We start from the raw sequence: 27,381 nt of genomic DNA on the forward strand, positions 1-27,381 counted from the left end.
GTATCCATGTGTTTCAGGGATTGATGTTGTTAAAGTCATTGTGGGCTGTACAGTGTTCGATGGTGGCTGGGTTGTCTTCGAAATCGATGTTTCAGATGATCTGGAACTGCCAGCAGTTTCTATGCTAGTGATGCAGAGTTGCGTATGGTGACGACCCTTGCATTTTCGACATGTGCTACTGGACGAGCAATCTTTGCTGACATGTCCCTTTCGTGGACAATTTCTACACAATTGATGACGACGAACTTCTCTCTCTTTCTCTTCAATAGTCATTTTTGAAAAGGTTGCGCATTGATACACCGGGTGGTGATCGGAGCACACAAAACATTTTCGATAATTGATTTGAGTTGCCCCATGGCTGGCAAATTGACGTGGAGACTGCTTCTTGGGTAACGACGGTGGTAAAACATCTGAACCCCTTCCTTGAATAGTTTGTAGTACTGTGACTCTTCTTTGAATAAACGATGTTAGGCTTTGGAACGAGATTGATTCCTGAGTTGTCGAATGTTCTTCCCAATCGCGCCTAGTCGTTGAATCAAGGCGAATCCTCAGCATGCGAATTAAAAGAAGATCCCAGTACTCCGTTTTTTCTCCCAACTGCTGCAGAACTCGTACGTTGGCTTCAAATCGTTCAACTAGTGAGTGCAGCTCTGTAGCAGATTCACGTTTGATTGAAGGAAACTCAAACAGTGCATCGATATAAGATTGTTTTGAACGTGCCGTGTCCTGAAAGTGCTCCACCAACAGAGCCCATGCTACGGGGTAATTAGTGGCACTTATTGCTATGGTTTGAATTAATTTTAGTGCATCTCCGGACAGAGAGGAACGCAAATAATAAAATTTTTGGATATTTGATAGTTCATGCGATGAATGGACTAAAGAAACGTACAGATCATGGAAATTGAGCCAGTGCTCAAGATTTCCGTTGAATACTGGTAACTTTACATCAGGTAAGCGAACGTGTGAGTTCGACGGAGGGAAATATGTATCTGATTGATTACTAGACGATGCACTAGGTGTGGCTGGTACTTTATTTACCGAGAGCAAGAAACCCTTCACTCGGTAATAATGAGTTTCAATTTCCGCGCGCTGTTTCAATTTCCGCGCGCTGTTTTCTGTTGATTCTCAACTGCTGTCTCATCGAGTGTTTCTAACTCACTTTGTATCTTGTTGAAGTCGGTCCATAAGGTGTTAGGTGACTAAGTTCTCCAGGCGAACTGGAACTTCCGGTGTGTGAATTTCCTCATCGTAATCATCAACAAACGATTTGATGAGGTTGAATGATGTAAGCAGGCTGCGCAAACGTAGTTTGAGTGATTTGATACGACGTTCGTTTGCCATGATGATCGTAACTGTAATGCAAAGACCGCGTAGCTCAAAAGAGAAAGTGTACAGGTTATGGACTGGTAATTACCTATTTTAGGCAATTAAATGCCTTGAATAAATCTAAAGCCCCGTGAGTAGCGTCCGAAACACCCGTCGAGAGTTTAACGTAGGCTGACTTATATATTGAAGGCTGGCAGCCGATCCGGATAAGATCCGGGCAATGGAGCACGTGTTGAACCTTCTAAAGGCAATGGCGGTCGATTCTTTCGGTATACGTTGGTGTCCGGACTGACGGAGATCGACGTCATCCGGTTCGAAGGACCATATGATAGACACAGTGAGAGCGTGCAGGTTTTAAATGACCACTTCTACTTCTGGAAGGCCCTAAACTTCTCAAATCGCTATCATCAGTTCGTGCTGGCATCTCATCAGACTCAGTCGACAATTGCTTACGGTCGAGACGATAGAAACAAAGACAATACAGTGTAGTGAACAATAGAGTGTACGAAATGGGCAAATACGATTTAACAAAGCCTGAAACTTGGCCTACAAGGCCAAATTCAATTTGTATTGATTTCAAGCGCTGCAAAGTTAGACCAGCAGCAAATGAAATTGAAATCCTACTAAAAGAACGAATGCATCTAAACGTTACTGATGTAAGTGAGATTCAATTCAACAAGGCGTCTAACTGTGTGTACATTATGTTCAAACGTGGAAAAGATGCAATTGCAATTGCTTCGGTTAATAACGGGGTGCACAGTATTGATCATGACAATGTTAAATATAAAATCCCTGTGTACATGGTGGACAATGCCATAGAAGTACGCGTGCATGACCTTCCCCCGCAGACCAGCGATGGGTATGTTCGGGAAAGTATGTCGCAGTACGGTGAAGTTCTTTCCATCGAAAGGGAAGTATGGCGGAATTTTTTTCCGGGTATCCGGAATGGCGTGCGAGTAGTACGTATGCAACTACGTAAAGCAATTCCATCTTACATCATTTGTGATCAAGACGGGATACATCCGTGTAAAACGCTGATTACGTATGAAAATCAACTGGTTACATGTCAGTTTTGTGAACAACCTGCACACTACGGCAAACCTTGCACTGAAACTGCAAAAAGGACATCTTTAAACAAAAATAAGGACAACCGCCCAACAACGGAAACTAGTGAGCGCAGTACTCCTGTTGTACCATCAAACCCACCAACAACTGCAATTAATGCACAACAAGGCGCGTCTACAGCAACTAACAACCAACCCAAGAATGCGAATTACAAGGAAAACGAAGAAAAAACGGAAACCAACAACGATACCACCGATGCGGCAATGGAGGACGAGACGAGCCACGAACAAAGTGCCCCTCACTCATCGCAAGATAAAAATGGAAGCTCCTCTCCCCCTAGAAAAAGGGTGACAACGAGATCCAACGGTAAAAAAATTATTTTATCTAATAAAAACATGGCTCATTCGGCCACGTAAAGCTTGTACGCAAATTGGCCTGAATAAAAAAATTTTTATAAAAAAAAAAAAAATCGCTATCAGCATAGGAATTTACTCGGTTAAAGGTATTCGGTTCTCTGGACTTAAAAACCGGAAATCACATCAATAAGACCACTCGCGCATGGATAATACTAAACGCACCACCTTTACTAACTTAACGAATGTATTTTAACTTCTACGAAATTCATCATACAATTTATTGCTTTCAAGAGCTTTAAATTTCCTTGGGAAAGGTACAAAATTAAGAGAGGGAATTTTGGTTGCGTTGCCCTTTTATATCTCTTTGCATGTCGATTCGGGTTGCCACATTGATACATTATCGATGAAACCAGGGATCCCTTCTGAAGTACGATGCATGATCATTCACGAACAGATGGCGCCTTTTCGTATCCACGAACACTATGTTTGGATATAATCTACTCATTTACTGAGTAATGTATCTTTTGCGTAAACATTTCTCCTTTTCGGAGTAAATTGTGAACCATTTCGCGGTTATTTTTAACTTTTGGTTAAAATCTGACACTTGAGAGGCTATTTTGTGTCGAGTTGTTAAATTTAACTAAAACTGCGGCCCATTTCAAAGTTTGACGGATGGAAAGTAATGGCTAATGAATTGATATCAGAATTTTCTTTACAAGATTTTTTTCAGTGTCGGAAAATAACCATGCTTCGAGCAGGGTAATTTTTGACAAAATCAAAATAACCACTCGAGTGTCAGATTTCAACCAAAAGTTAAAATTAACCGCGAAAAGGTTAACAGACTAAAAAGATTTTTCGAGATAGATATTGTACAGCTTGATTCATTCGCCAAATACAGATGTGATTCCCGTAACAAAATAAACCATTGATTGTACAGCATAAACAATTGATTCACAATTAGATCTATGGGTTACAATACATTTGATTGTATCTTGACAAGATTTTACCAACAATTCAATATATTGTTTCTACGATTCACAATTGAATTTATTGTACGCTTGGTGTTTCAAACAATATGCAAACTGTACATTTGATTGTTTTACAAGAAAACATGATTGAGAAAATTGTATGATTTGAATTGTTACGATACTTAACAACCTATACATTCTATTGTAAAAAGGGAGTTCACAATTAATTGAATAGTGTATACATTGAAACATTTTTCAATTGTCAAAGCAATTTTGTGGAAGGTTTTGTAACAACAAATCGTATTGTTTTTCTACAATATTTTTTTTCGGTTTTGCAACGATTTTTTCGTTTATTCAATAGTGTAAAACGCAATAATTTGATAAAATGTTGCATCAACTAACTATTCATTTCTTCGAAATTCACTGCTGGTGTAAGAAAATTTATGAATTGTAAAAACAGATTTCCCCGTCTATTTTGCATTCGTTTGTTATCTCTAGATTTGATCATATTCAAAATAAGACAAAGTTATAGATAAAGAAAAATTATTTTTAATATTAAATTTACATTTTAAATAGCAGTTCATAAAAATTTTCCATATACGTTAACAACTTTGTCTCGCTCCTTCCCCTCCCAAGTAGCTCTACGCCTCTGGTAACCTACAAAATTCACACACCTATGCATCCCATGTCCTTCCGCTCCGATATGCTTCATTATGCCGGACTCTCTTCCGTGTCAGTTAACACGTGGAAACATGAGTGAACTCACTTTCAAAAGCTTGTTTTTCACGTTCAAAACTCGTCCAGATCATAATGTCAACAGCAGAAGCATGGAGCATTCTCGTGTTAGATAGCTATAGCTCTACATTGTTTCTGAACAAAGTATGTATTTTCTCGACATCTAATTCATCTCCGTGACATCTACACTCAGTCTGAAAGCCAGAAAGAAAATGCCAACAACAGCCGAGGCTCTGCAGAGTAGTTCGCTCGCTGTTCTGTCCTTCAGAACGCACCGGAAGTGGATTCATTGCAACATTATTTATTATTACTAGGATTGCTAATGCTGCTGCTGCCGCTGTTGCCGGGAAAAGCTCACAAATAGCTTATCGCCGGTGTCGACGCAGATCTCGGTGCTGCAGCTGGCACAGGTCGTTTACTCGGTTATTTCGAGAAGAAGGTGGAAAACCGGTCACAGTCTCGTTAGCGCTGTGGGACGATCAATGTCGGTGTCGGTTGTTTGATTTTCCAGGTCACTGGCGCTACTGTCGTACGTGATGACGATGGGTCCCGTTCGATTGTTGTTGTTGTTGTTCCCCACCGACGACACCCGGTAGGACGGGCTCCCCGCGGCACTGACGGAGGTTATGTTTGTAGTATCGGAACTTCGTGGCTGCTGTTCGACGCTGATACTTTCTTCGTTGCCACTGCTGGTGGCTGCCACCGGATTTCGTTGGGATGATTTATTGTTATTTTGCTTGTAGCAACAGCGACACATTTTTCTCCAGAGCTTCTTCACTGATGTTCGAAAGCCGTGGTGCCACCAGGCGTAGATAACGGGATTCAAAAGACTGTTGGTGAAACCCAGGATGGCCAGCGGGCTGGCAATGGCAAACTGTAAGCCACGGCACATATCGGGATTGGATTCTGGGTCACACAGGACGTACATGGTACTGGCGATGAAATATGGCAACCATGTCACAGTGAAGCATCCCGTCGTGAGCATGACCACCTTAATGGCTTTCCATTTGGTGGGATTTCTTCCGGTTGGGGCCGCATTGGCCGGATACCGTCCGTCAATTGTACCGGCCGGTTGTTTCCGGCAACAACGGAAACATTTCGTTGGTTTCGGGTGCTCTTCCGCTAGCGGCTGTTCAGAGTCGGTAGTTCCGTTCGGTGCCGCCGCTGATCCACCGCGGAATAGTCGCAAATTACCCGAAAATGCACCCTGTTGCAGGCGGCTGGCTTTTTTGAGCTGCGCTACCCTACGGAGGGCTTTGTGCAGGATAATACTGTAGAGAACAATAACGACAATCAATGGAAGTATTCCCACCACAGTGGTCAAAATGATAAGAGCCGGCGGAGCAATCCGTATAAACCAACAGACCCGGCCATTGTCCGTATCACCACGCCACCCGAACGCCGGCAGGAAACCGATGATGAGTCCTGCAATGAGCGAACTTATGTTCAGTTCCGATGGAACGATAGCTATAATCAGTTCAACAGCGTATTTACCTATAAACCAGGTTGCACCGATCAGAAGTTTCGCCCGGCTGGGTGTGATGTACCGTTGGTACTGCAGTCCGTAGACAATGTACAGGTAACGGTCCACAGCAATCAGACCCACACTGTACACGGAGACGATTGTGGTAGATACAATTAAACCTGCAGAGCGTACGAAATGGACTTCATTAGTGACAATATTGTTTGTATTCTGAGTACAGGGCTTTTGGTATGATGGGGCTTATGGACCGGTAGCGTTGCAACTTAATTACGATATTTGTGGACGAGAAAGTTCTATGAATAATTCTGGAATTATCTACCACTTTTGTTGGTTTCCTGAAAAGAAAATTGTTCAGTCTGGTAATTATAAAGAAAATTTTATCACCCAGCTAAATCTGGGTCTTTGTGATACTGTCGTAACAGTTCGGCTGAAAAGTTCGTATCGTTTAATAGAAACACACATTTTTTTGTCAAAATTCGTTTTTATTATTCAACATAATTGCCATCAGAGGCGATACAGCGATTATAGCGATCTTCCAACTTTTCGATACCATTTTTGTAGTAAGATTTGTCCTTTGCCTCAAAATAGGCCTCAGTTTCAGCGATTATCTCTAAATTGCTTCTAAATTTTTTACCAGCGAGCATTCTCTTGATGTCTAAGAACAGAAAAAAGTCACTGAGGGCCAAATCTGGAGAATACGGTGGATGAGGGAGCAATTCGAAGCCCAATTCGTTCAATTTCAGCATGGTTTTTCGTTGTTGTTTTTGATCGATTGTGAGCTCACGCGGCACCCATTTTGCACAAAGCTTTCTCATATCCAAATATTCGTGAATAATATGTCCAACACGTTCCTTTGATATCTTTAGGGTGTCAGCTATCTCGATCATCTTCACTTTACGGTCATTGAAAATCATTTTGTGGATTTTTTTCACGTTTTCACCCTCTTTTGGACGTCCACTGCGTTCATCGTCTTCGGTGCTCATATGACCAGTACGAAATTTTGCAAACCACTTACGAATTGTTGCTTCGCCCGGTGCAGAGTCTGGATAACACTCATCAAGCCATTTTTTGGTATCGGCGGCACTTTTTTTTTCATCAAAAAGTACACTGAAAATAATAATCATATTATAGTTACGTGAAAAGTTATGTGAATATTTTCCACCCTACTTTTCACGTAGGTTTTAATGGACTGGCATTTAAAAGCTGTTTAATGCATAATCCAGTAAAAGTTACGTGTTTCATAGGTAAAATGTAATGTACTGTTCATATCACATTTATCTATCAGTTCATACCAAATTTAGATACCAGAAAATTACTATTTTATATATTGGTTGAAGTCAAAAGGGAGATTCCAGATTTTAATATAAATCTATGAAATGAAACATGCCATGAAATATAAAACATTTATTACAGAGAATTGTCATATAATTCCAATGGCTTAAAAAGCAACTAATAATGTCGTGGTATCTCAAGTCGACAAGCCTCCAGAAATCGTTTATGTTGTCACTGCCATCCAACCGAAGCCGAAGTCGAGATCCAAGAACTCCCACAACACTACCGATGCAGGTTGAAGTCCCATTACATGGTTCCAGTGTCTCTAGCTTCATACCGACGGCCTGTTTCGGCAGGAGCGGGTAAACTTCCGGACTCACGCAGGCACTCGGTCCAGTTGAACACATGGAAACTTTCATACTGGAATCATCCGGTCGATGGAGTAAAAAATTGTAATTAAATAACTTTTCTCGCAAATATTTACACTACTTACACTTCGAGGGCCACTGCTCGCCATTTTCAAAATCGACTTTTTCACACTGGAAATTCACGTAGATTGTTTGACGTTTGGTTAATTCACGTAAACCTTATGTGATGACTCTATTCATTTTAGAGGATGTACGTATAACATTCATTTTCGTCACGTAAAATATTCAATTTGACATTTGAAACCATTCTACGTGATTTTTCAAGTGAATCGAACGTGAATTTTTATTTGAGTGTAGTGTTTCATCAACACACGAAATTCCTTTTTTTCCATTTTTTTCACAATAACAAAAGTAGCTTCACTCAAAATGCAATATCTCACAAACTAATAATCAGACAGCTGTCAAATTTATACACGTATCTTTTGAAGGTTGGTACTAACTGAAAATGGTATGGAATTAATTCTAATGGCGCCCTCTCATAGAAACGATACGAACTTTTCAGCCGATCTGTTACAAAGAATCTTTCAACATTATATGAAAAAATAATTTCTTATCCCTGAAGATACGAACCAGCCTCCGGATAAAAGTTTCTTAAATGAATAAAAATTGAACTAAACTCTCAGCTTATTCCAGCTGATGGCGTAAAGAAACCAAATTGCATCATTTTCTAATTAGTGTAACTGGCAACGACGTAAACAAAATTTTGCTCACGACAATTCGGACCTCTCTCAACGTGCCATCGGCAAAAAGGTAGGAATTGTACAATCTATGGTATCTAGGTATGGTGTTTTGAATTGGTAAAACGAACATTTAACTAAAGAAAAAGTGGCCAAAATGGATCTTCGTATAGGAAAAAGGATCATTCAAGCGTACAACGGAAATCCTAACAGTTTTGTAAGATAGTAAGGAGTGTATCGATAAGTAGTTAGCAACATTCAAACAGTTATTACTCTGAAATGGCTTAATTTTTTGCAGCGTGTTTTGCTGTGACATGTTTGTTTACATGTCAAACGCGAAAGAAAATTCTGCACACTTGGTGCTTAGAAAGTTGTGTCACGTACAACGAAAATGAAAAAACGGGTGAAAGTGCACCACACAAGTGTCAAAAATATTATCGAGAAGTTCGGTAAGACCCTTTCCATGAAGGATTTGCCCCGATCCGGTAGGAAAACGGGTCCCAGCCAGCCCGGCCGGGACTTAAAAGTCGTTCGCCCTTATTCTCAATAACGTCGTATCAATTTTACTATCGTATTTCATTTGTATTCTAAATAACGTCAGCAAAATTAAAGGTAGCTAGGATTCGATCGAACCATATTCGATCGAAAAATCAATACGTCGTTATTCAGGATTAAGGGCGGTTGAGTACATCAGGAAAAACCCATCGGCGTCGATGCGGGATTTGGCCAAGCAGTTCAACACCGGCATCGGGATGATTCAACGGATCAAAGTTCGGAACACCCTGAAAACGTACAAGAAACAGAAGGTGCCGAAAAAGTCCCTGGTACAGCAAGTTCAGGCCAAAACAAGAGCGCGAAAACTGTATAACCGGATTCTACAGAATAAAGACGGATGCGTCCTGATCGACGACGAAACCTACGCCAAGGAAGACTCTCAAGCGCAATATTATACGAAATCGGTGTACCAGGACCTGGACGACGCTGACACCACGATGGCGATGGAAAAGTTTGGGCAGAAGGTGTTGGTCTGACAAGCAATTTGTACCTGTGGTTTGCGGTCGTCGAAGGGCACAATTAACGCCAAGGTGTACGAGGAAGAATGTTTGAAGAAGAGAATGCTGCCACTGTACAGAAAACAAGGCTCCTCCTCTCTTCTGACCGGATTTGGCTTCAGCCCACTACGCCAACTCCGTTCTACAGTGGTTGTCAAATATAATGTACATTTCGTGGAAAAGAACATCAACCCACTGAACTGCCCGGATCTTCGGTCAATTGAAAGGTATTGGGCAATTGTCAAGTGTCGGTCAATTGAAAGGTATTGGGCAAAAGTACAGTGTCCCAAAACATGCAGGAGTTAAAAAAAAACTGGACAGCTGCCACCAGGGAAGTCACAAAAGTAACTGTGCAGAATTTATTGAAGAATGTCAAGTCCAAAGTGCGAGCGTTTCACAGAAACTAGAATTTTCTTCAATATAATCAGTGAAATGCATAAAAATGTAATTTTTCTACAACACATCGAAAACTGATGTCAAAATATGTTTTTTTTTCGCTTTTTTATTCAATGATCAATGTTGCTAACTACTTTTCGATACACTCTTTATGTGGCGAATAAATAGCAATGACAAAACCTCATTGTTTCACAGGGCCGACAAATGGACTCGGGTCCGTACTTTGAAAGGGACCCCGAAAATTCTCATATTTAAAATTGCTTTCTATTCTTCATAATAAAAAAATATTAAAAACAATAGCACATTGAGCAAGTGAATTATTTTGTTAAGGTAATGTATTTTAAAATCTCTTAATTCGACTATATACCAATGCCCACAAATTTTTAAGAAATGTGTTGGAAAGTGAGAAGTATTCACTGTATTCGTTTGTCCATTTTTTTTTCGACAGAATGTTATGCAAAAGTTAATTTTATACTCGATGTGATTTTGGTACAGTTCTAGTAAAAATGACATAAATAATTTTCTAAGCATCAATTGTTGACGGAATAGAGCTTTCTATACTTTTGTGGCAAATCATTGATAATAAGGGAGATCTCAAAACCATATGGCATTTCATGATAAAAACAAAAATCATATGTTGTCGGCCAAATTACGATTAACACACTCTATCAGGTGACCGTTGCCGACAAGGAAACGCAATGGGAAAGAGCGGTTTGTACTTATTAACACCAAATACATATACTATATATCAATATGGATCACTCTTGCGATTCACTACAATTTTTTTAATGTACATATGACAGTTTTCCCAATTTGTACACTGAACCAAACAACTTCAAATATATGGAAAATTCCTCGATATACACTGCACGAAAAAATAAGCTGTAAATACGGTTTAGAATCGCAATCTGATACGAACTCGGATGAAAACATTTTGCTTTTATAAAAATCCTTATTTATATAAATATATGTGAAATGTGCTCGAAGAACTAAACAAATTAATCTTAATGGTAGTCCAAGAATTTAATCAACATTTCCGAATTACTACAATTTCTTGGTTTGAAAAATTACGGTTACGGTGATATAAATATACAATATCAGGTAGTTTAATAAATAAATAAATGCTTCAAAACAAAACAATTTAGTATATGAATAAACCGTAATTCGCCTCAACGAGAGCTATCAATTGAAATAAAAGTAATAAGGATAAATTGTTCTTTTGCTTACTGTATTGCACTTATCATACTATTTATTAACATTTTTCAGTGCTAAACAAACTTTCTATTTGTCGAATTTTGGAATGGTTCGTCTGTTGAATGAAATTTAATTACTTTTTAGAAAATAAATATCGAAATTGCAAATTTTGACTAAAAGTTTAAACTATTCGCAAAACAATTTACAGCAAGGGTCAGATCGCTTAGTATATGAAGTTTGAATTCATAGACAATTTATAAAAATGACAATTTTCTTTTACATTCTAAATTTCCCTGAGAGAAAAGATAATGTGCAGCTAATTTAAATTCAATGTCATGAACGCGATGAAAAAAATACGCAATAAAAGAAAACTTGTAATACACCGTTCATTCCATTTTAATTTTGTTCTATATATTAAAAGTGATTTGCCAAACATTGCCTTCACAGCCTATAGGTTTCGTCTTTTCAGCACTATTCATAACATTCATGGGTAAAGTTAAATACTACTTCATAACTCTTGAAAGTTAAGACGATAGATCTAAAAGAGCGTAATTCTATATTATTTATGAAAAGCCGATAATGAAAGCCCTAAACTAATCTAAACTACCGGCGAAGTCCTGTTAACGTTGACGGAAGTTGACTGCTCGTCTGAAACGTACTTGAAACTGCTTGATGGTGGGTGTTTCGTAATGGAAACAAACTAATTTCAAAATGGCGTGTGAGCATTTGTGGTTGTAAGCAGAATCGTCATGTTATTGTTTCAAAAATCTGTTTCTAACTCATAAATTAATGTGTCTAACTATGTACAAGAAAATTTTGGCTTCATTTTCAGTGAGCAAAAAAAAAACAAAACCTGCCAGATAAATCTAGAATAATGGCAACGCTGGCTGTAAGTGAGCTGTCAGAAAGGTTCATATTTGTTTTTCAAATATGCATAAATATGGGACAAAGCGAGGCAAAAATCAGTTTTTTTTAAATCGTTCTTCCCTTACCAGAAGACTCTAGAAAACAGATATCAAAGTTTGTCCAAAACTACATGATTTGGTATGCAATTTGCTCATGTGGAAAGTGTTATTTCCGGGACACAAATGAAGCGTCTACTTCCACTTCTAAGCTAACACAATGGTCTAACGCTTTTCTGGTTGAATTTGGTCTCGTGCCATTTCTCAAAAGATGTTTTGGAGTTGTATAAGACTAATGAGGTCAACTTCGTGCCAAAGGTCTTCAATCCTCCAAACGCATTGGAGCTGCGGCTAATTGAAAAGTATGTAGCAGGCGCCGCAAAAACAAGTAGCGTTCGTGCTGACTAAACCCCCTCCCTCCCTTTCTTTTTTTTATGCATTCAAGACTTTTCTAAATAGAAATTTTATCTTTTCGTTCTCGTTGGATCTTTCTGCTGTGCAAGTTTGACACTTGTCGTCTGCTGCAAAATATGAATAAACTGAAAATACCATTAGGCAGCTCTTCGATGTAAGATTTTGCGTCGACTTAATAAGCATTTTTAGTATAAAAAGTTTAATATTAGGTTGCTATTGATTAACTAAGATTTAGCAGTATCATATCTTTGATATATAAGTTTTTCATAACAGTCATTCTATGGACATTATGTCCCACTCTCGATTAAGCAGTATGCTTCGTTTCAAAGCATTATTTTAAAGATTTTTTAAACCGAATTTTGCATTGGAAGGATCGAAAATGTAGGTTCCCAATTGCAATTACTACATGAAATGAGAAGTCCCGGGCCTAACAAAGAAAAAATCGATTTTTTTCCGCGACAACTTTTTTATGCTTCAGTATAATCTCTATCTAGACACTGGACACTGGACCCATCGGTCCTCCAACATTTTGATGCCCTTTGAAAAACCAAAATATGTCCCCAAATGTCCTTCAAAATAGGCTTCCATTTTTGCAATGACCTCAGCATTTCTTTCCCTGGAGAAACTTTTTCAGATTTGGAAATACATAATAATCGCTGAGAGTCTGGAGTCTGGAGAATACGGGGGAAGGTGGACCAATCCGTACCGCAAATTATTCAATTTCACCGTTGCTTTTATGCATGAATTCAAAACTCGTCTTTTTCATAGCTTGATGAAAACTAGAACTCATCTGACACGATCAGCTGTTGTTTAAATACTAGTGGATAGATTATTATGAAATTTGGCATTGGCCCATCTAGAGGCTTGTTCCCTACAAAAATACACACGGCTCGAAACTATTCACGTCATCTCTGTGAGAGACCCGGAACTTTTCATTCCATGTAGTAGTTGATTACGCAAATAATTTCTAATGGAAATAAAACATTTTTTCCCTATTTTGATATTTCAAGTGGCATAATGACAATCGAGTATTCAAGATCAGATCGAAAATGTAATATTTTTCATCCAAAGTGTTAGTCCTCACTTCCAACACATTTTGTCAATCTCTTGTAAGCTTTCATTGTTTGTAGTTATGCTTTTAAAGCGTAATTTTACTAAACATTTTTGGAAATGAATAAGATTTTTTTAATTGACCAATTTTATGAAAGACGTCACATAAACCAATATATATTTTCAAATATACCGTATTTTTGCAAGGAGATACGATTTATTTGACATTCACTGCTACCGGAATGCTCCGTCACTTTGACCTCGAAGTATAGACAATTTACAATTTTAGTGGAAAATCAGCGCTCCGTTCATAACTATTTTCTGAATGAACGGCAGCAAAGAAGTCAGCTTTTGCTTGTTTCCGACAATGGCTGATTTCCTGAAATTACAATTGGCCTTCAGTGAAATTATGTTCATATTAAATATTTCGGATCAACCACCCGCCATTTCCGGTGTCATGAAACGAATGCACCCTCTCGTAACAACGGTAGACTCGTGCGAATCGTAGATCCGGGAGCAAATAAAATCCTCGGTACTTTTTTTTTACGAACACTGGGAATTAATGTTGTTGAAACATGTTGCATTAATTGTGCCCACGAGATTGCTTTCGACCAAAATGATATATTTTGCGGTTCCGTAGACCGATGTCGGCCTGTCATGGGCGAATGAATAATGATTGCGCTGGAGAGAGCAGAATCTGTAGCATTTTCAGAGCAACCAACAACAGAAAAAAGAACACTAGTTCAAACATATGTAGGTATTGGAATACGCATCGCAAATCGGACCGTTAAAATGTCAGGATGAAAGCAGAGCCTATGGGACCTTGTGGCTCTTCCTTTCTCGTTATTATTGTGGTGAGACAAGTACGTAGTGTGTTCTTTCATTAATATTCACAAAAGATTCACAACATTTAATTTGAAAAATCGGTGCAAAACACAAACCGTGTCAAACACTGAAACAAAACTTCGCATAGTAATCATTAGAAAGATTACATGACCCCGATTTGACCACAATCACATTCAAGTTATGTGTATCCATTAAAAAAAAACAAATTATAAGCAAAACACATAACATCAATTTTAACACCTCAATAATATTTATTAATCAATACGATACAACCATTACGCATAGAATGGATTTTATCTGTTTGGTTCAGTGAATGGTATGCGTTTTTTAGAAATAAACAAGTAGTAGTGTTCTTTGCCGTTTTCAATGTAATCAGTTTGAACGATCAGTGGCTTGGTAATTTGATACATTTTGATTTGTCCGACAAATCGCTAGCTTAATAAACTGATTTAATCAATAGAAATGTAAGAGCAAATATACAACTAAATCTTAATCGATTCAGATTAATACTGAGGCCTAAACTTTTGGTTTCGTCTATATTTTGATTCTATTCACTATAATTAGTTATTTATGATTGTTTTAAGGTTCAAGTAGACAAAAAAGAACAGACAAGAGAAGAGCTTCCTTTTTGCCTACAAAACATTGAAACTTTCACGAACTAAAACTAAGTTATGAGGAATTTACTCCATGAAATATATCATTACTCCTAATTTATTTTGGTAAACTGTTACCGTAACCATAATGTAAGTTCTAGAATACAAGCATTTACGGTAATTTCCAGTGATGTCGGATTTAGTTTTCTAATGTCTGCCGAATGCGAAATTCTTCAAAAAAAGCTCCAATTTGTAGATTTAGCAGCAATTCCCAAGTAACAATTCGAATGCATTATGGTTTTGATTATAATTTATAGGAGTTTTGTAATTGATTTTTCAATCACTACCTGTTTTATGCCAACTATAATAAGTGTCTCTTTTAACCGGTAATATCATAGTTTTCAAAGCTTCTATAAAACCCTTTACCTGCACTAAAAATAAAATAAAAATAAAACAATTTGCACTAGAATAAAACCATGCAAACACTCTTAATATTGCTTTCAAACATTTCTTTAAAACATTATTGCCAGTTAAATTCTTTCATAAATCTAGTTTTGTGTGTGTGCGTGTTCATTATATGACAATTTCACTCAGAGTTAATTTGAGGGTTCTAAAGTACATTTATGACACATTAGTTGTAGGCTATTTGATTTATTGCTTCTTAGGTTAAGTGTAATTTGCATTAAAAGGAATTTCATGGCCGCCATTATGATGTTCTATACCGTAGCATTTATTGACATCAAATAAACTTCGAAATACAAAAACGAGGAAATATGTTGGAACTTCATGATTCATTTTCAGATCGTATGCACAAGTTTTATCGCCACAGAATAGTTTTACACAAAAATGACGATGAATCACAAAAATAATTTTCATGAATCATAGAGACTTTCGCAAAAACCGCATTTATTTCAAGGCGATTAGTTATAATTCTTATTTTTATCCTTACATTTACGATAAAAATAAAAGTGCATAAAGTTTTTACGTTCGGAAAAGGTCTCAAACTCGTAATTAAAATATAATATATTCTTACTGATTGCATTCAAAGTAGACATCATCAAAACGACAGTTTATTCATAGCGGAATTCATTCCATCCAAAGAAATTTAATGTTGATCGTAAAGCTGGTTTCAAAATTTTCTTGAATTTGGAGTTTTAAAGCAGGTTTATGCTGATTCTTCATTTTGATTTATAAACCTTACGAAGAATGGTCCACTTGGCAGGAACATGCTCTTATAGAGGTTTTCATTAGGCTTTCGTGGAGTTCAAAGTTTTATTGCAAGCTTTATTATGTAGCATTGAAGACAACTACAAGTATTTATTAATATTAAAAATGTTACTTGGGTTGGGTAAGTTTTAAAGTCTGCAACTGTCTACACTTTATGAATCTGCAGATTTATGGACAAATCTGCAAACCTGGCAGCTCTGGTCATGTCATATCCATGTACACGCAGAAAAAAATATAAAAATCGACGGGAACAATTTTTACACATAGATTCCCTGATTCATGAGGAGACCGTTACGTGATGTAATACTGATGTGAAAGATGCGTGTGCCCTGTAGGGAGTCGGGATTCCACTATGTCCAGGAGTCTAATATACTGTGACTCTAAAACAACAGTCTTCTTCGATCGTCTGACCAAAAGGGTAACTGGATCTATAACCAAATCCAGGGCGGAGATTACTGCCAAAGAAGTCGAAGAAGAGGCACGGGGCGTTGACTGTGGGCTCTGCCAAGGACCTTGCCAAAGTCTGTTCGCGATTCGTTAGTGAAGTATGAGGGTATATTTCGGAACATGCCAAAAGAAATTTTATAGAATTGTTTTACAATGGCTACCGGAAAGGGGTTTGACTCTAATGTAAAGTGCCTGGGAAGTGACGGGTACCCAGGTATATAACAGGTGTTCAAAGCATTGATTGTGATTTGAAGTTCCACTAAATATCAAAGTCAACTTATTTTGAGTTCATCTCATATGCTTAGCACATATATTGAACTCAATAATCATTGTGATATATGCAACAAACATGGCTTCGCACAACATTCATTACTTTGAACCATAACAAATATTAACGCTGAAACGAGCCTTCTGGATATTGTATATCTGGTTATATGAAAAATGAGGTGGATTTCGCATGAAAAAGAGATTAGAAAATTTCAGCTGCAGCATCCCGTAAAAAATAAACCATTGATTTTACAGTATAAACAATTGATTCACAATTAGATCTATGGCTTACAATACATTTTATTGCATCTTGATAAGATTTTTTTCATTTCGAACGATTCAATATATTGTTTCTGCGATTCTACAATTGAATTTATTGTACAATATGCAAACTGTACATTTGATTGTTTTCCAAGAAAACATGTATGAGAAAATTTTATGATTTGAATTGTAACGATACTTAACAACCTATACATTCTATTGTAAAAACAATGTTCACAATTAATTGAATAGTGTATAACCATACATTAAAATATTTTTCAATGGTCAATGCAAAATTGTGGAAGGTTTTGTAACAGCAAATCGTATTGTTTTTCTACAATATTTGTTGTTGAATAAAAAAATAAAATGCTCCAGGTTTCAGTGACCAATGTTATTAGTTGTAAACTTCAAGCTGTGTCATATTTGACGTTGAGAAACGAAGCTGAAGCTTTACAGAAGACGAAAATGTTCTTCGACGTTGACAAGACTCAAGATCTGAAGAGTGTTTTTTCTTGGCACTCGAAATGAAATAGCCTTTTCCTTTGTTACATTTTTGTATAGGATCTCAGGGTACTCATGTTAATCGCTAATTACCTAAGAGAATTAACGGACCATGCACCATGCTGCCAACAACTTGCTCACTATGACAACCTTCGAAGAATTTTAAATCATTTGAATAGAGACGATCATATCACTCCTCTTATTTTTCGACGATGTAGGCGCATGGTTATTTATTGTGCTCGCAGAAAAAAAACACTCAGATAGTATGTCTCTAGTTCACAATAGAGATCGTCGGGTTTCAGTTATTTGCACTCGAAACACGACTTGAACTCGAACCCGACCAGTGTAATATCCCACGAAAAAATACATAATAGATACATAGTTTCATATTCGTATTCAGTTAAGATGATGTGATGTACTTAATGTGTTGTTTCGATATAATAACGTGTGATTTTTCTGCAATATTTCTTAGAAACAGAAAGTTATGGCATTTGATATTCAGCACGTTTAATTTTTTTCTCATCAACTGATAATCACATCGAGATAGTTACATTTTTTTTCATTTTGCTGTGCAAATAATAAAAATGTTTGCTCTCTTGTAAAAATAATTCTCAACCCCATTGAGTTCTAAGAGCATGAAGCAAGAGATATGTCACAAGCAGAGATGTCAGGTTCACAGATTAATCTGTGTTATACAGATTCTCAATATGCTCACAGATTTGAAAAATTGCTACAGATTTTCACAGATTTCCGAATTCGACCACAGACTAGCACAGTCCCCAAACCCACAGTCTTCAAATTGCTATGGAAAACACAGTGAAAATGTACTTCTCATTCAATTGATTCCTATCTGCAATGATCTTATGGAAAGTGTACACAGATTTTGCACGGGCTGATTTTTGGCTCGATCACAGATTTTTTATGAAATGACCTGGCATCCTTGATTTCGCTATCTGCCCATCTACCATTGTAAACTTAAGTCGTGATTTTCATCATAAGCGGCCCTTACATGTGACCAGAGTTGCAATTTGTCAGTCACGTCGAATGACGTTGACAGACTGGCTAAAATCATACTCAACTGTAATCTGTACTGTGCAAGTGACTGTCGAATGAGATACTCGATAGTTCGATAACCAAGTCAAAGTGTACTCAGTCAAAGATAGGCGGCTTTTTTTTTGTTTTCTCTCTCATTCTCCTATTCCCTGTTGAAGTAAAAAAACAAAGAGAGCTTATTAAGTATTTTACCGTCATTGCTAACCTCAATCGGATGAACACATTTTGACAGTTCAGCAGTACTCTTTGTAAACAGAGATGTTTTTGTTTGTCCATTCACAAATCGGATGAGAGCATTTACGGTTTCTACCGTCTAAATAGAGTTTCTAAACATTTGTTCACGATTGAATACGGTTTGTTTTTGAGATTTATTAAATAAAAGTGACTAGTTGCAAGGTGTAAAGATGTTTGTTTGAAATGTGTTCTTCGATTTTTGTTAAGGCTTGTTGGTAAACAGTACTGTCATGAATGAATGCTTGTTCATTTGTGACGTCACGATAAAAAATCTAATGATCGATAAAGTTCATTATTATTTACAACAAGTCATCAGACTTGAAGTTTATTAGAGTAAATGAATATATTTCAATATTTATGCTATTCGATTACTATTTAGTCACATCGTAACCGATTAGTGACAATTTCTGCTGTCAGCAATTGATAATTTCAACTGTATCGGCAATCAATGACGATTGAAATATCGAGAGAATTTTAGGCTCTCAGACACTTAATTAGATTTTTTATCATGACGTCACAAATGAACAAAAATTCATCCTTGACAGTTTAGCGGTACTGTTTACAAACAAGCTTAAACAAAATCGAGGAACACATCTCAGTCATTTTTACACTTCACAACTAGCCACTTTTATTTAATAAATCTCTGAAACGAACCGTATCGAATCGTTCACAAATGTTTTGAAGCTCTGTTTAGGCGATATGGATCGTGAACGTTCTCACCCGTTTGTCAACAGACAAACGAAAAAAAAGTCTGTTTACAAACAGTACCGCTGAACTGTCAAAATGTGTTCATCCGATTGAGGCTAGCAGCCCGAATAAAAAATATTGTAGAAAAACAATACGATTTGCTGTTACAAAACCTTCCACAATTTTGCTTTGACCATTGAAAAATATTTTAATGTATTGTTATACACTATTCAATTAATTGTGAACATGCTTTTTACAATAAAATGTATAGGTTGTTAAGTATCGTAACAATTCAAATCATAAAATTTTCTCATACATGTTTTCTTGGAAAACAATTAAATGTACGGTTTGCATATTGTTCGAAACACCACGTGTACAATAAATTTAATTGTAGAATCGGATAAACAATATATTGAATGGTTGGAAACGAAAAAATCTTGTCAAGCTACAATAAAATGTATTGTAACCAATAGATCTAATTGTGAAATAATTGTTTATGCTGTAAAATCGACAGTTTATTTTTTACGGAAGTGACGGTAAAAAATTTAATATATGGTGATTTGTAGAGCCTGGTTGGCATCTGTCCAGTGGCAGTTAAATAAGCTATTTATCGTACTTCCAATTTTTATCGTACAATGTTGCTAGTTGTTAGTGATAGATATTAGCCTAAGACAAGACCTGGCAACTGACTTCTTATTCCTCCTTCCGAATCACCCTTCTCGACATTTTCGCCCTGTGGAATAAGTACCAACGTATTTACAGTTTTTTTTAAATAACTTTTGCTAAGAAAACAATATTTATTACATTTAAATTTTTAGACTCGGTTTTTGAACTGAAATAAACATGAAAAATGTTTTGATGAATGCATTTTTTTATTATATATTAATGCTTAAAAACAAATAATTGAGCTTTGATGACAAAACACGAAATATCTCATGTTGAACGCAATATCGAATCCATTGTCAATTTAAAGTTTTGTCAATTCAACCGTTGACCGAGATACAATCCACATTATCGAAATGACGGAATGAACAATCAATTCTTAATCGACTGCTCGTTTTTGGGCGCTCGATCTACCCGATTGACAGCGACATTATGAATGTCATTGATATTTCGCTCATTTTTTGAATGTGTTAGTGTAAAAGTCAGGCGATTGACGCCATTTTCAGTACGCTCCAGCTAGAGGAATGGATGATGCTTTTTGTTAATTTCCAGCGAATTTCAACAATGCTGGAATTCTAATAAGAACTGGTTATTTACTAGTTCTGTATATCCGAAACATTTGAAGATTCAAATGATTTCAGTTAAATAATTTTTTATTCACAAATAAACTGAAAACGTGCGAAATTGGGAAAGAATAAGAAGAAAAAGAATTGACAATTCTGTCCGTCTCACTCAATTCCGATAGATTTCCGAATCAACCGGATGGAGGCGAAATTCATTCGAAATGGGTTGTTGCATTGGAGTTGGAGATTCCACATGGAATTCCGAATGAAAATTTCTCACCGATTCGGAATTGATTCCGAATTCATTCGGATCTGATAATGTGAGAGGATGTATAAAATCTGACATTTCGCTCATTGGTGGCGCCGCCGCTCGTCAAGCACAGGAAACTTCTTCTTCTAATCCAATTAGAAAACTGATAACAAAGGTTTATTATTGTTTACCTTAAATGACGCAACTTAAAACTTGGCAGCGTCGGTATTCCCACTTACCAATCAGAAACGCACAGTTGTCCTCTCCTCGGATCTCCTTGGGCGCATACTGACCGTAAATGACAGCGAATCCCGTCAGTAGATCTGCCGCAGCCACATTACCCAGGAACAAGTATGTCGCGTATGGTTGCTGACCTGGAAGAAACGTAAAGATGAACGGTTCAATTTCCTGATTGTCCGTGTGTGTGTGTGTGAGTGAATGTGTGGACTTGATTTTGCATTGGTTTGGTGCATATGATGTGATGCAGGGAGGAAGGGTTGCTAGAAGAAACAGAGATGGATATGCAGAAGAGCCTTAAATTCATCTTAAATTCAGCAGAAATTTCACCATACTACGGGCCTTTCTTCGCCCGACTGGTACTCTATTCATTATGTATAGAACGGTCTACAATGAGGTATAGTGAAACAACTTGAATTTCACTTCTTTTCCGTGTGGCATGTATGCATTATATATAGTTGGATGGGTGGATGATAGCTCATCCGGCTACCGGTTGTACATTTTCCCATGCTATGCGCGGTGCTGCAGCACGGGACGAGGGGTTTGCCGAGTGTTTTTCCGTACCCTTCGAAGATTGTGCCTAGAAAAATCTTAACCTGGATGCAAATGTGGCTGCTCATGTTTATCTACCGTTCAGCTGAGCCTTGTTCGGAATGAATTTGTATATCTTTTGCCAACGATCCAAGGGCACCAGCTTGATTACTCTAGGTAAGTACAAGGATTCATCTAATTGTGCTTTCCTCAAAGCAAGTTGTCCGGATTGGTTCGTTGCACCGAGAACTAGGAAGGTTTTTGTAGTGGGTAATGATTTATGATATTTTAAAAATTTATGTTCAAAATGGACTCGTCTGAAGCAATAAAAAGTCATTTTGGTTGGTTTCAGCTTGGTACAAGAAGTTTAATTGCAATCGAAAATACGGTCCAAGAACGGGCTTCACTATGTTTCTCATCAGGTTCTACGCATAATTAAACAGCGGACGGATCCTTATTCGATTCATGCCAAGCCAACTATTTATGACAAAGTGACCATGCTAGCAACAATATATTTCTACTAGTAGTTCACCATACTAACCTTTTCGCAGTAGCAGTAAGCTGGAGGTTACGACTGCCAGATTAAGGACGATTATCAGCGCACCGAGCAATGGGATAAAGATATCGTACAGCAGCAGCTGGGACTGTTCCGAGTCCGATAGCGCATCTCCCGACCTTGGTGGGCTTTCATCCCACCGCTGCTGGAGGATCATTTGCCTCAATTCTGGCTTGGCCGGGCTTAGCAGTAGGAAATAGCGCACTTGCAGCAGAGTATCGTTCATAGTGTTCGCTGGTATTGGTGGTGGCGACGAATCGGTTTAGGGGCTGGTGGAGGGGCTTGTGCTTTACGTGGTGCAGAATTCTAGAGTGTTGATTTACATCCCCGCGACGGATGAGCACATGTTCGAAATAGGCGTGATGAATATCTGCAACGGAAATAACATGAGTGTGCAATATGTTCTGGACGGTGGTTGGTTGAATCTTATCTGGTAAAGTGGTTCAGTATAGTTTAAATGGAATTTTCATTTTTACAGAAGCTTTGAATTCAAGGCAAGGCAATTTTACAGCCGGTACAAGTTATGAATCTTCGGGTGTTATCTTCGAACATCTTCGTGAAAACTACAATAGGCAAGAGCCATAGGGTTGCCCGAACTATTGAAGTGGTAATAAATAACTATTGCCAAAATCAATCTGAACATTTGTTCGAATATGGAGGATTTATGGAGCAATTTTTTATGTCCCATTGAAACTGTCTTGTAACTATACGATTTTTTTTGTGCTGAATTCGATTTACTTCACTATGCCCAGCCTTTTCGAACTTTACCCTCTGATAGAGTAATATGTTTTTGATCGTGAACATCTATTGTTGTATCCAACGTATCAACATAATTTTTGCTACAGGCCATTGAAACTGTGATCATCAATTTATAACATTTTCAGTTGTATGACTTACTCACAAATAATGCAAAATTAAAGTTTTCTGAAATGTTTAGTTTTCGGCTTTTTTCGTATCGTGGATAGGTACAAAAGGTTAACACTTGATATATTTGCTGTTGCAGCTGGCAGTTGACTGAGCAGGAAGTGAAGCAAGAGCACCATCCCGTGTGATTTAGGTCCAGAGCTCAGTTTCAGTTCCAGTATCAAGAATTCAGTCCAGTATTGAATCAATTGCATGACGTTCGCAGAGTCATTTTCCCTTCAAAGAAAATCGATAGCGTAATCCTGCTGCTGGTCGTTTGCATTGGAGAAAAATACAACAAAAAAGTGGACAACGATGGGGAACATTTTGCAAAAGCAACCTTCTATTGGTTCCAAATGTTATCTGTTATCTAAAGAACTATTAAGAAAGCTTCTTAATAAATCGGAGATAAAAACCATCAGTTTAGTGCAAATCTAGAATAATTTAAATAGCTTTGTACACTTTTCGCAGCGCAAAATTTGCACCAAACGAGTGCGAATAAAGCCAGCATTTGACTGCTTCGCGTTGGAGAAAAATCCTACGTACAGTGTTCAATATCTTTATTTATTTAACTAATATACATAACCAACAGACAAAATATGGTCCTAATGATTATTTCTAAGTATATTTAAAAAACTAGTTTTAATTCGACTGCGCGGGACATGGAAATCGAATCCCGTCGAAACAGCATTGAAAGAACGTTGCAATCCAATGATGGCGCCATTGATTCCATAATTAGTGCGGCGTAAAGGAATTCTGAGGAGGTTGTTGTTGCGAAGAGCTCGTGCGCGAACATTTATGTTTATTTGGCAAAGAAGTGCTGAACAATCGACATTGTTCAACAAAACGTCGGCGATTAGCAATACACGGGACAGATCACGTCGCACCTTCAGTGTATCGAGTCCGATAAGCAGTCCGCGGCTTTCATAACTCGGCAACTGATGAGGGTTATTCCATGGTAACTGGCGAAGAGCGAAACGAACAAATCTGCGCTGTATTGATTCGATTCTGATATTTCCATTATGGTAAAGCGGGTTCCATACCGCCGAACAATATTCGAGCGTTGAACGTACAAGCAAGCAGTAGAGAGACTTCAAACAGTCGACAACAATGTACGAGATATGTTGCTTGTAGTTCAGTTGTTCGTCAAGAAAAACTCCAAGATCCTTGGCACATGTGGCTCTATCTATCGTAGATCCTCGGAGACAATAGTCGAAACGTATAGGTGTTCTTTTCCGTGTGAACGTGATAATCGAGCATTTACTGATATTTAATGTCATTAGATTAATCTCGCACCACTCCGAAAAAATTTCTTGTTGACTCTGGAGGGAAATTGCATCCTCAGTTGTCTTAATAATTTTGAATAACTTAAGGTCGTCGGCAAATGATAATCGTGGGACACTCAGTAAAAAGTTCACGTCATTGAAGTACAGGAGGAAAATCAATGGTCCGAGATGACTGCCTTGTGGAATGCCAGAAAAAGCAAAAAAATCATTAGATACATTATCACCGATCTTAACCGCCAACCGTCGATTGCAGAGGTACGATTCAGTCCACTGAAGAATACAGGAACCTAAACCCAGTCGGTCCAGTTTGGCGATAGTAATAGCGTGATTTATTTTGTCAAAAGCAGCGGAGAGGTCCGTATATAAAACATCTGTTTGAAAACCGTTTGACATAGCATCTGTTATAAACGTCGTAGAGAATTCCACAGTTTGGCCTTTCTGAATGTCAGAAATTATTCCCGTGCAATATTTTGATAGTTTCTTTCACTGAAATATGCAAATCCGATATTGATTGGTGATTACATGTCCGCCTGTTACTTGGCGAAAACCTAAAATACGTTGATTAACTAGAGTAGGCTAAATCTTTTATGTACAGGGTTACGCGAAGGAACCTGACACGTTTTGTCCTCCGGTTATACAAGGGAGGGAGAAACCTAACATGGCATTGGAAAGTTGAAGAATGAAGGTTTATTTTCGTCTATTCGTTTCCCATCATGAAGCACTGGGGTGTTGCTCACCGCGTTTTTATTTATGACTGATTTTTTGAAGAATCGTATGTTACATCTACTTGTGAGCTTAAAAACATTTTAAATTAATTGAGGGTCTTCTTCACAGCCTGTAACGGATTCGCTTCGGCATAGTAATGACAATTTTGCTTATTTAACGTGTGCCGTCCAGGTGGAAGTGGACTTCGTTGCTCATCATTATATCGCACAGAGAAATCTCACCACTGCACACTGGTTCGAAAACCCAATTTTACGCTCCTAATAGATAACTCATTTATAAAGTGGTTTTCGAAGTACAGTATATTCAGCAAAGTTGTTTAGAATGACTGGCGTCATCTTTTAAAAATTTTATTTGTGTGAGATAAAAATAAAAATAATTTTGTGCACTGCCTAAGGAGTGTATCGAAAATAAGCTATCCACAAATTTTTCTTTCAAATTATGATAAAAAACGATATTTTATTCAAACTAAAAATTGATCCTTTATTGTACGAGGTTAAACTTGAGCATAATGGAAACTGGATGAAATTTAAGTTATTCCTCCACGAATTTTCGAACTTTTGATCGAACGCTCTTCATCAAGTGAGCCCAAATTATTTTGAACTTCTGCATGTTCCCAGCCGCCTTACCAGTCTTCTTGAAGACCCTCTTCACGATTGCCCAGTAACGTTCGATGGGTCGAAGCTGAGGGCAATTTGGTGAATTGATATTTTCCTCAACGAAATTTATACCCTTTTCCGCAAGCCAATTGAGTGTGGTATTGGCATAGTGAGCCGACGCTAAATCCGGCCAAAACAGTACTATGCTTCTTATATAAAGGCAGCAATCTTTTCTGGAGACACCCAGATTGAAAGATTTGTGCATTTATAGTTCCGGTTGACTTCAAACCACAAGAACATATTGCTTGCCATACCAGTACCTTTCGACCGAATTTCTCCACTTGAATCGACCTGTCCGCATCGCTCACATCCTCCTCAACGACGACAGTAAAATATTGTGGACCTGGAAGGGTTTTTGAGTCCTCCTTTGTATAAGTCTCATCTTCCATCAAAACGCATGCATCCGGACACAGCGCAAGACGCGAATACAATTTCCAACCCCTTGTTGCTACTCGCGTCTTCTGTTCTACACTTTGTTTCGAGATTTTCTGTTTCTTGAAGGTCTTCAGGTGATTTCGTCTCTTGATACGCTGGATCATTCCGACACTCGTTCCTGCTTTTTTGGCCAAATCACGTATTGACATTGATTTGTTTATCATGATTAGAGATACCACTTTCTGGTCCATTTTCGGGTTGGAAGAAACAGGTTTTCTGCCTCTTTCTGGTAGCTCATTCAAAAAATAGTGTTCCTCAAACTTATCAATAATGGTTTCAACACTGGCATGATGAATTGCAAACCGCTTCACCAATTTACGTACAATAATACCCTTCTCACTTAGCCATGTGTCCAGAACCATAATTTTGACTTTCTTTTCAATACGTGACATTTTGAAAACGCAGGATTTCAACAGCACAAACAAGTAAACAAACGAAAGTTGACAACCAAACGCACAGCATGCTGTGATCTGAGCATAAAATACCATCACAAATACATGTGTACAACACAAACGTATGTGGATAGCTAATTTTCGATACACTCCTTAGCATAATGTGCACTGCCACTGTGCACATGTCTCCATAATCCGCCGGTTTCAATTGCTGGGTGATGACGATCTTATATGGATGACAAGACTTCACCATTAGATGGAAAGAACGACGAAGAATTTTTTAAGTGCAGCCGCTGTTTCTTACCAGAACTGATAACTGTTTCTTACCAGAACGCGCGGAACTCTTCACAAGAGCGGATCGAATTTGTTCAACATTCTCTGGTGTCCGGATAGTCCGGACGTGGCCCGGAGGTTTTATCCACACAGAACCTGTTTTGCAAAATTTTTCACCTACAGACTCACAGTATTACGCGAAGGTACCGGCATTTTCGGCTTTAATTAAAGATGTTTTTCTAAACTCTCACGTTACAAGTTACAACGCGGTGAGCGACACTCCAGTGTAACCGGAGAACAAAATGTGTCAGGTTACTTTGTGCAACCCTGTATTTTCTTGAGAACATTGAAGTTGATTATACTCAACGATAACCTGAACCAAGATATCTCAACGTTGTAAGAACTTGCTAATGAACGCATCGGGGAGATGATCTAACAAGTTGATAAATCTTTTAGCCAAGTGCTGAGGTATTCGA

General features: G+C 37.8%; 2 protein-coding genes across 2 annotated transcripts in view; one reads left to right on the plus strand and one right to left on the minus strand.

The window, feature by feature from the left end:
* LOC131438807 (homeobox protein 5) overlaps positions 1-27,381 on the plus strand; it is a 154,191-nt gene that overhangs the window by 80,791 nt on the left and 46,019 nt on the right. The window lies entirely within an intron of this gene.
* The window catches only part of LOC131438816 (5-hydroxytryptamine receptor 1A-like), a 46,924-nt gene continuing 21,471 nt past the window's right edge, over positions 1,929-27,381 (minus strand). The window contains exons 2-5 of the mRNA XM_058609116.1: positions 22,220-22,604; positions 21,150-21,284; positions 5,945-6,094; positions 1,929-5,875 (exon numbers count right to left, since the gene is read on the minus strand). Coding sequence (XP_058465099.1) covers positions 4,902-5,875; positions 5,945-6,094; positions 21,150-21,284; positions 22,220-22,460 — 1,500 coding nt within the window. The 5' untranslated portion in view covers positions 22,461-22,604 and the 3' untranslated portion in view covers positions 1,929-4,901. The remainder of the gene's footprint in view (positions 5,876-5,944; positions 6,095-21,149; positions 21,285-22,219; positions 22,605-27,381) is intronic.

Source organism: Malaya genurostris, chromosome 1 (assembly GCF_030247185.1).
Source record: "Malaya genurostris strain Urasoe2022 chromosome 1, Malgen_1.1, whole genome shotgun sequence".
NCBI lineage: Eukaryota > Metazoa > Arthropoda > Insecta > Diptera > Culicidae > Malaya > Malaya genurostris.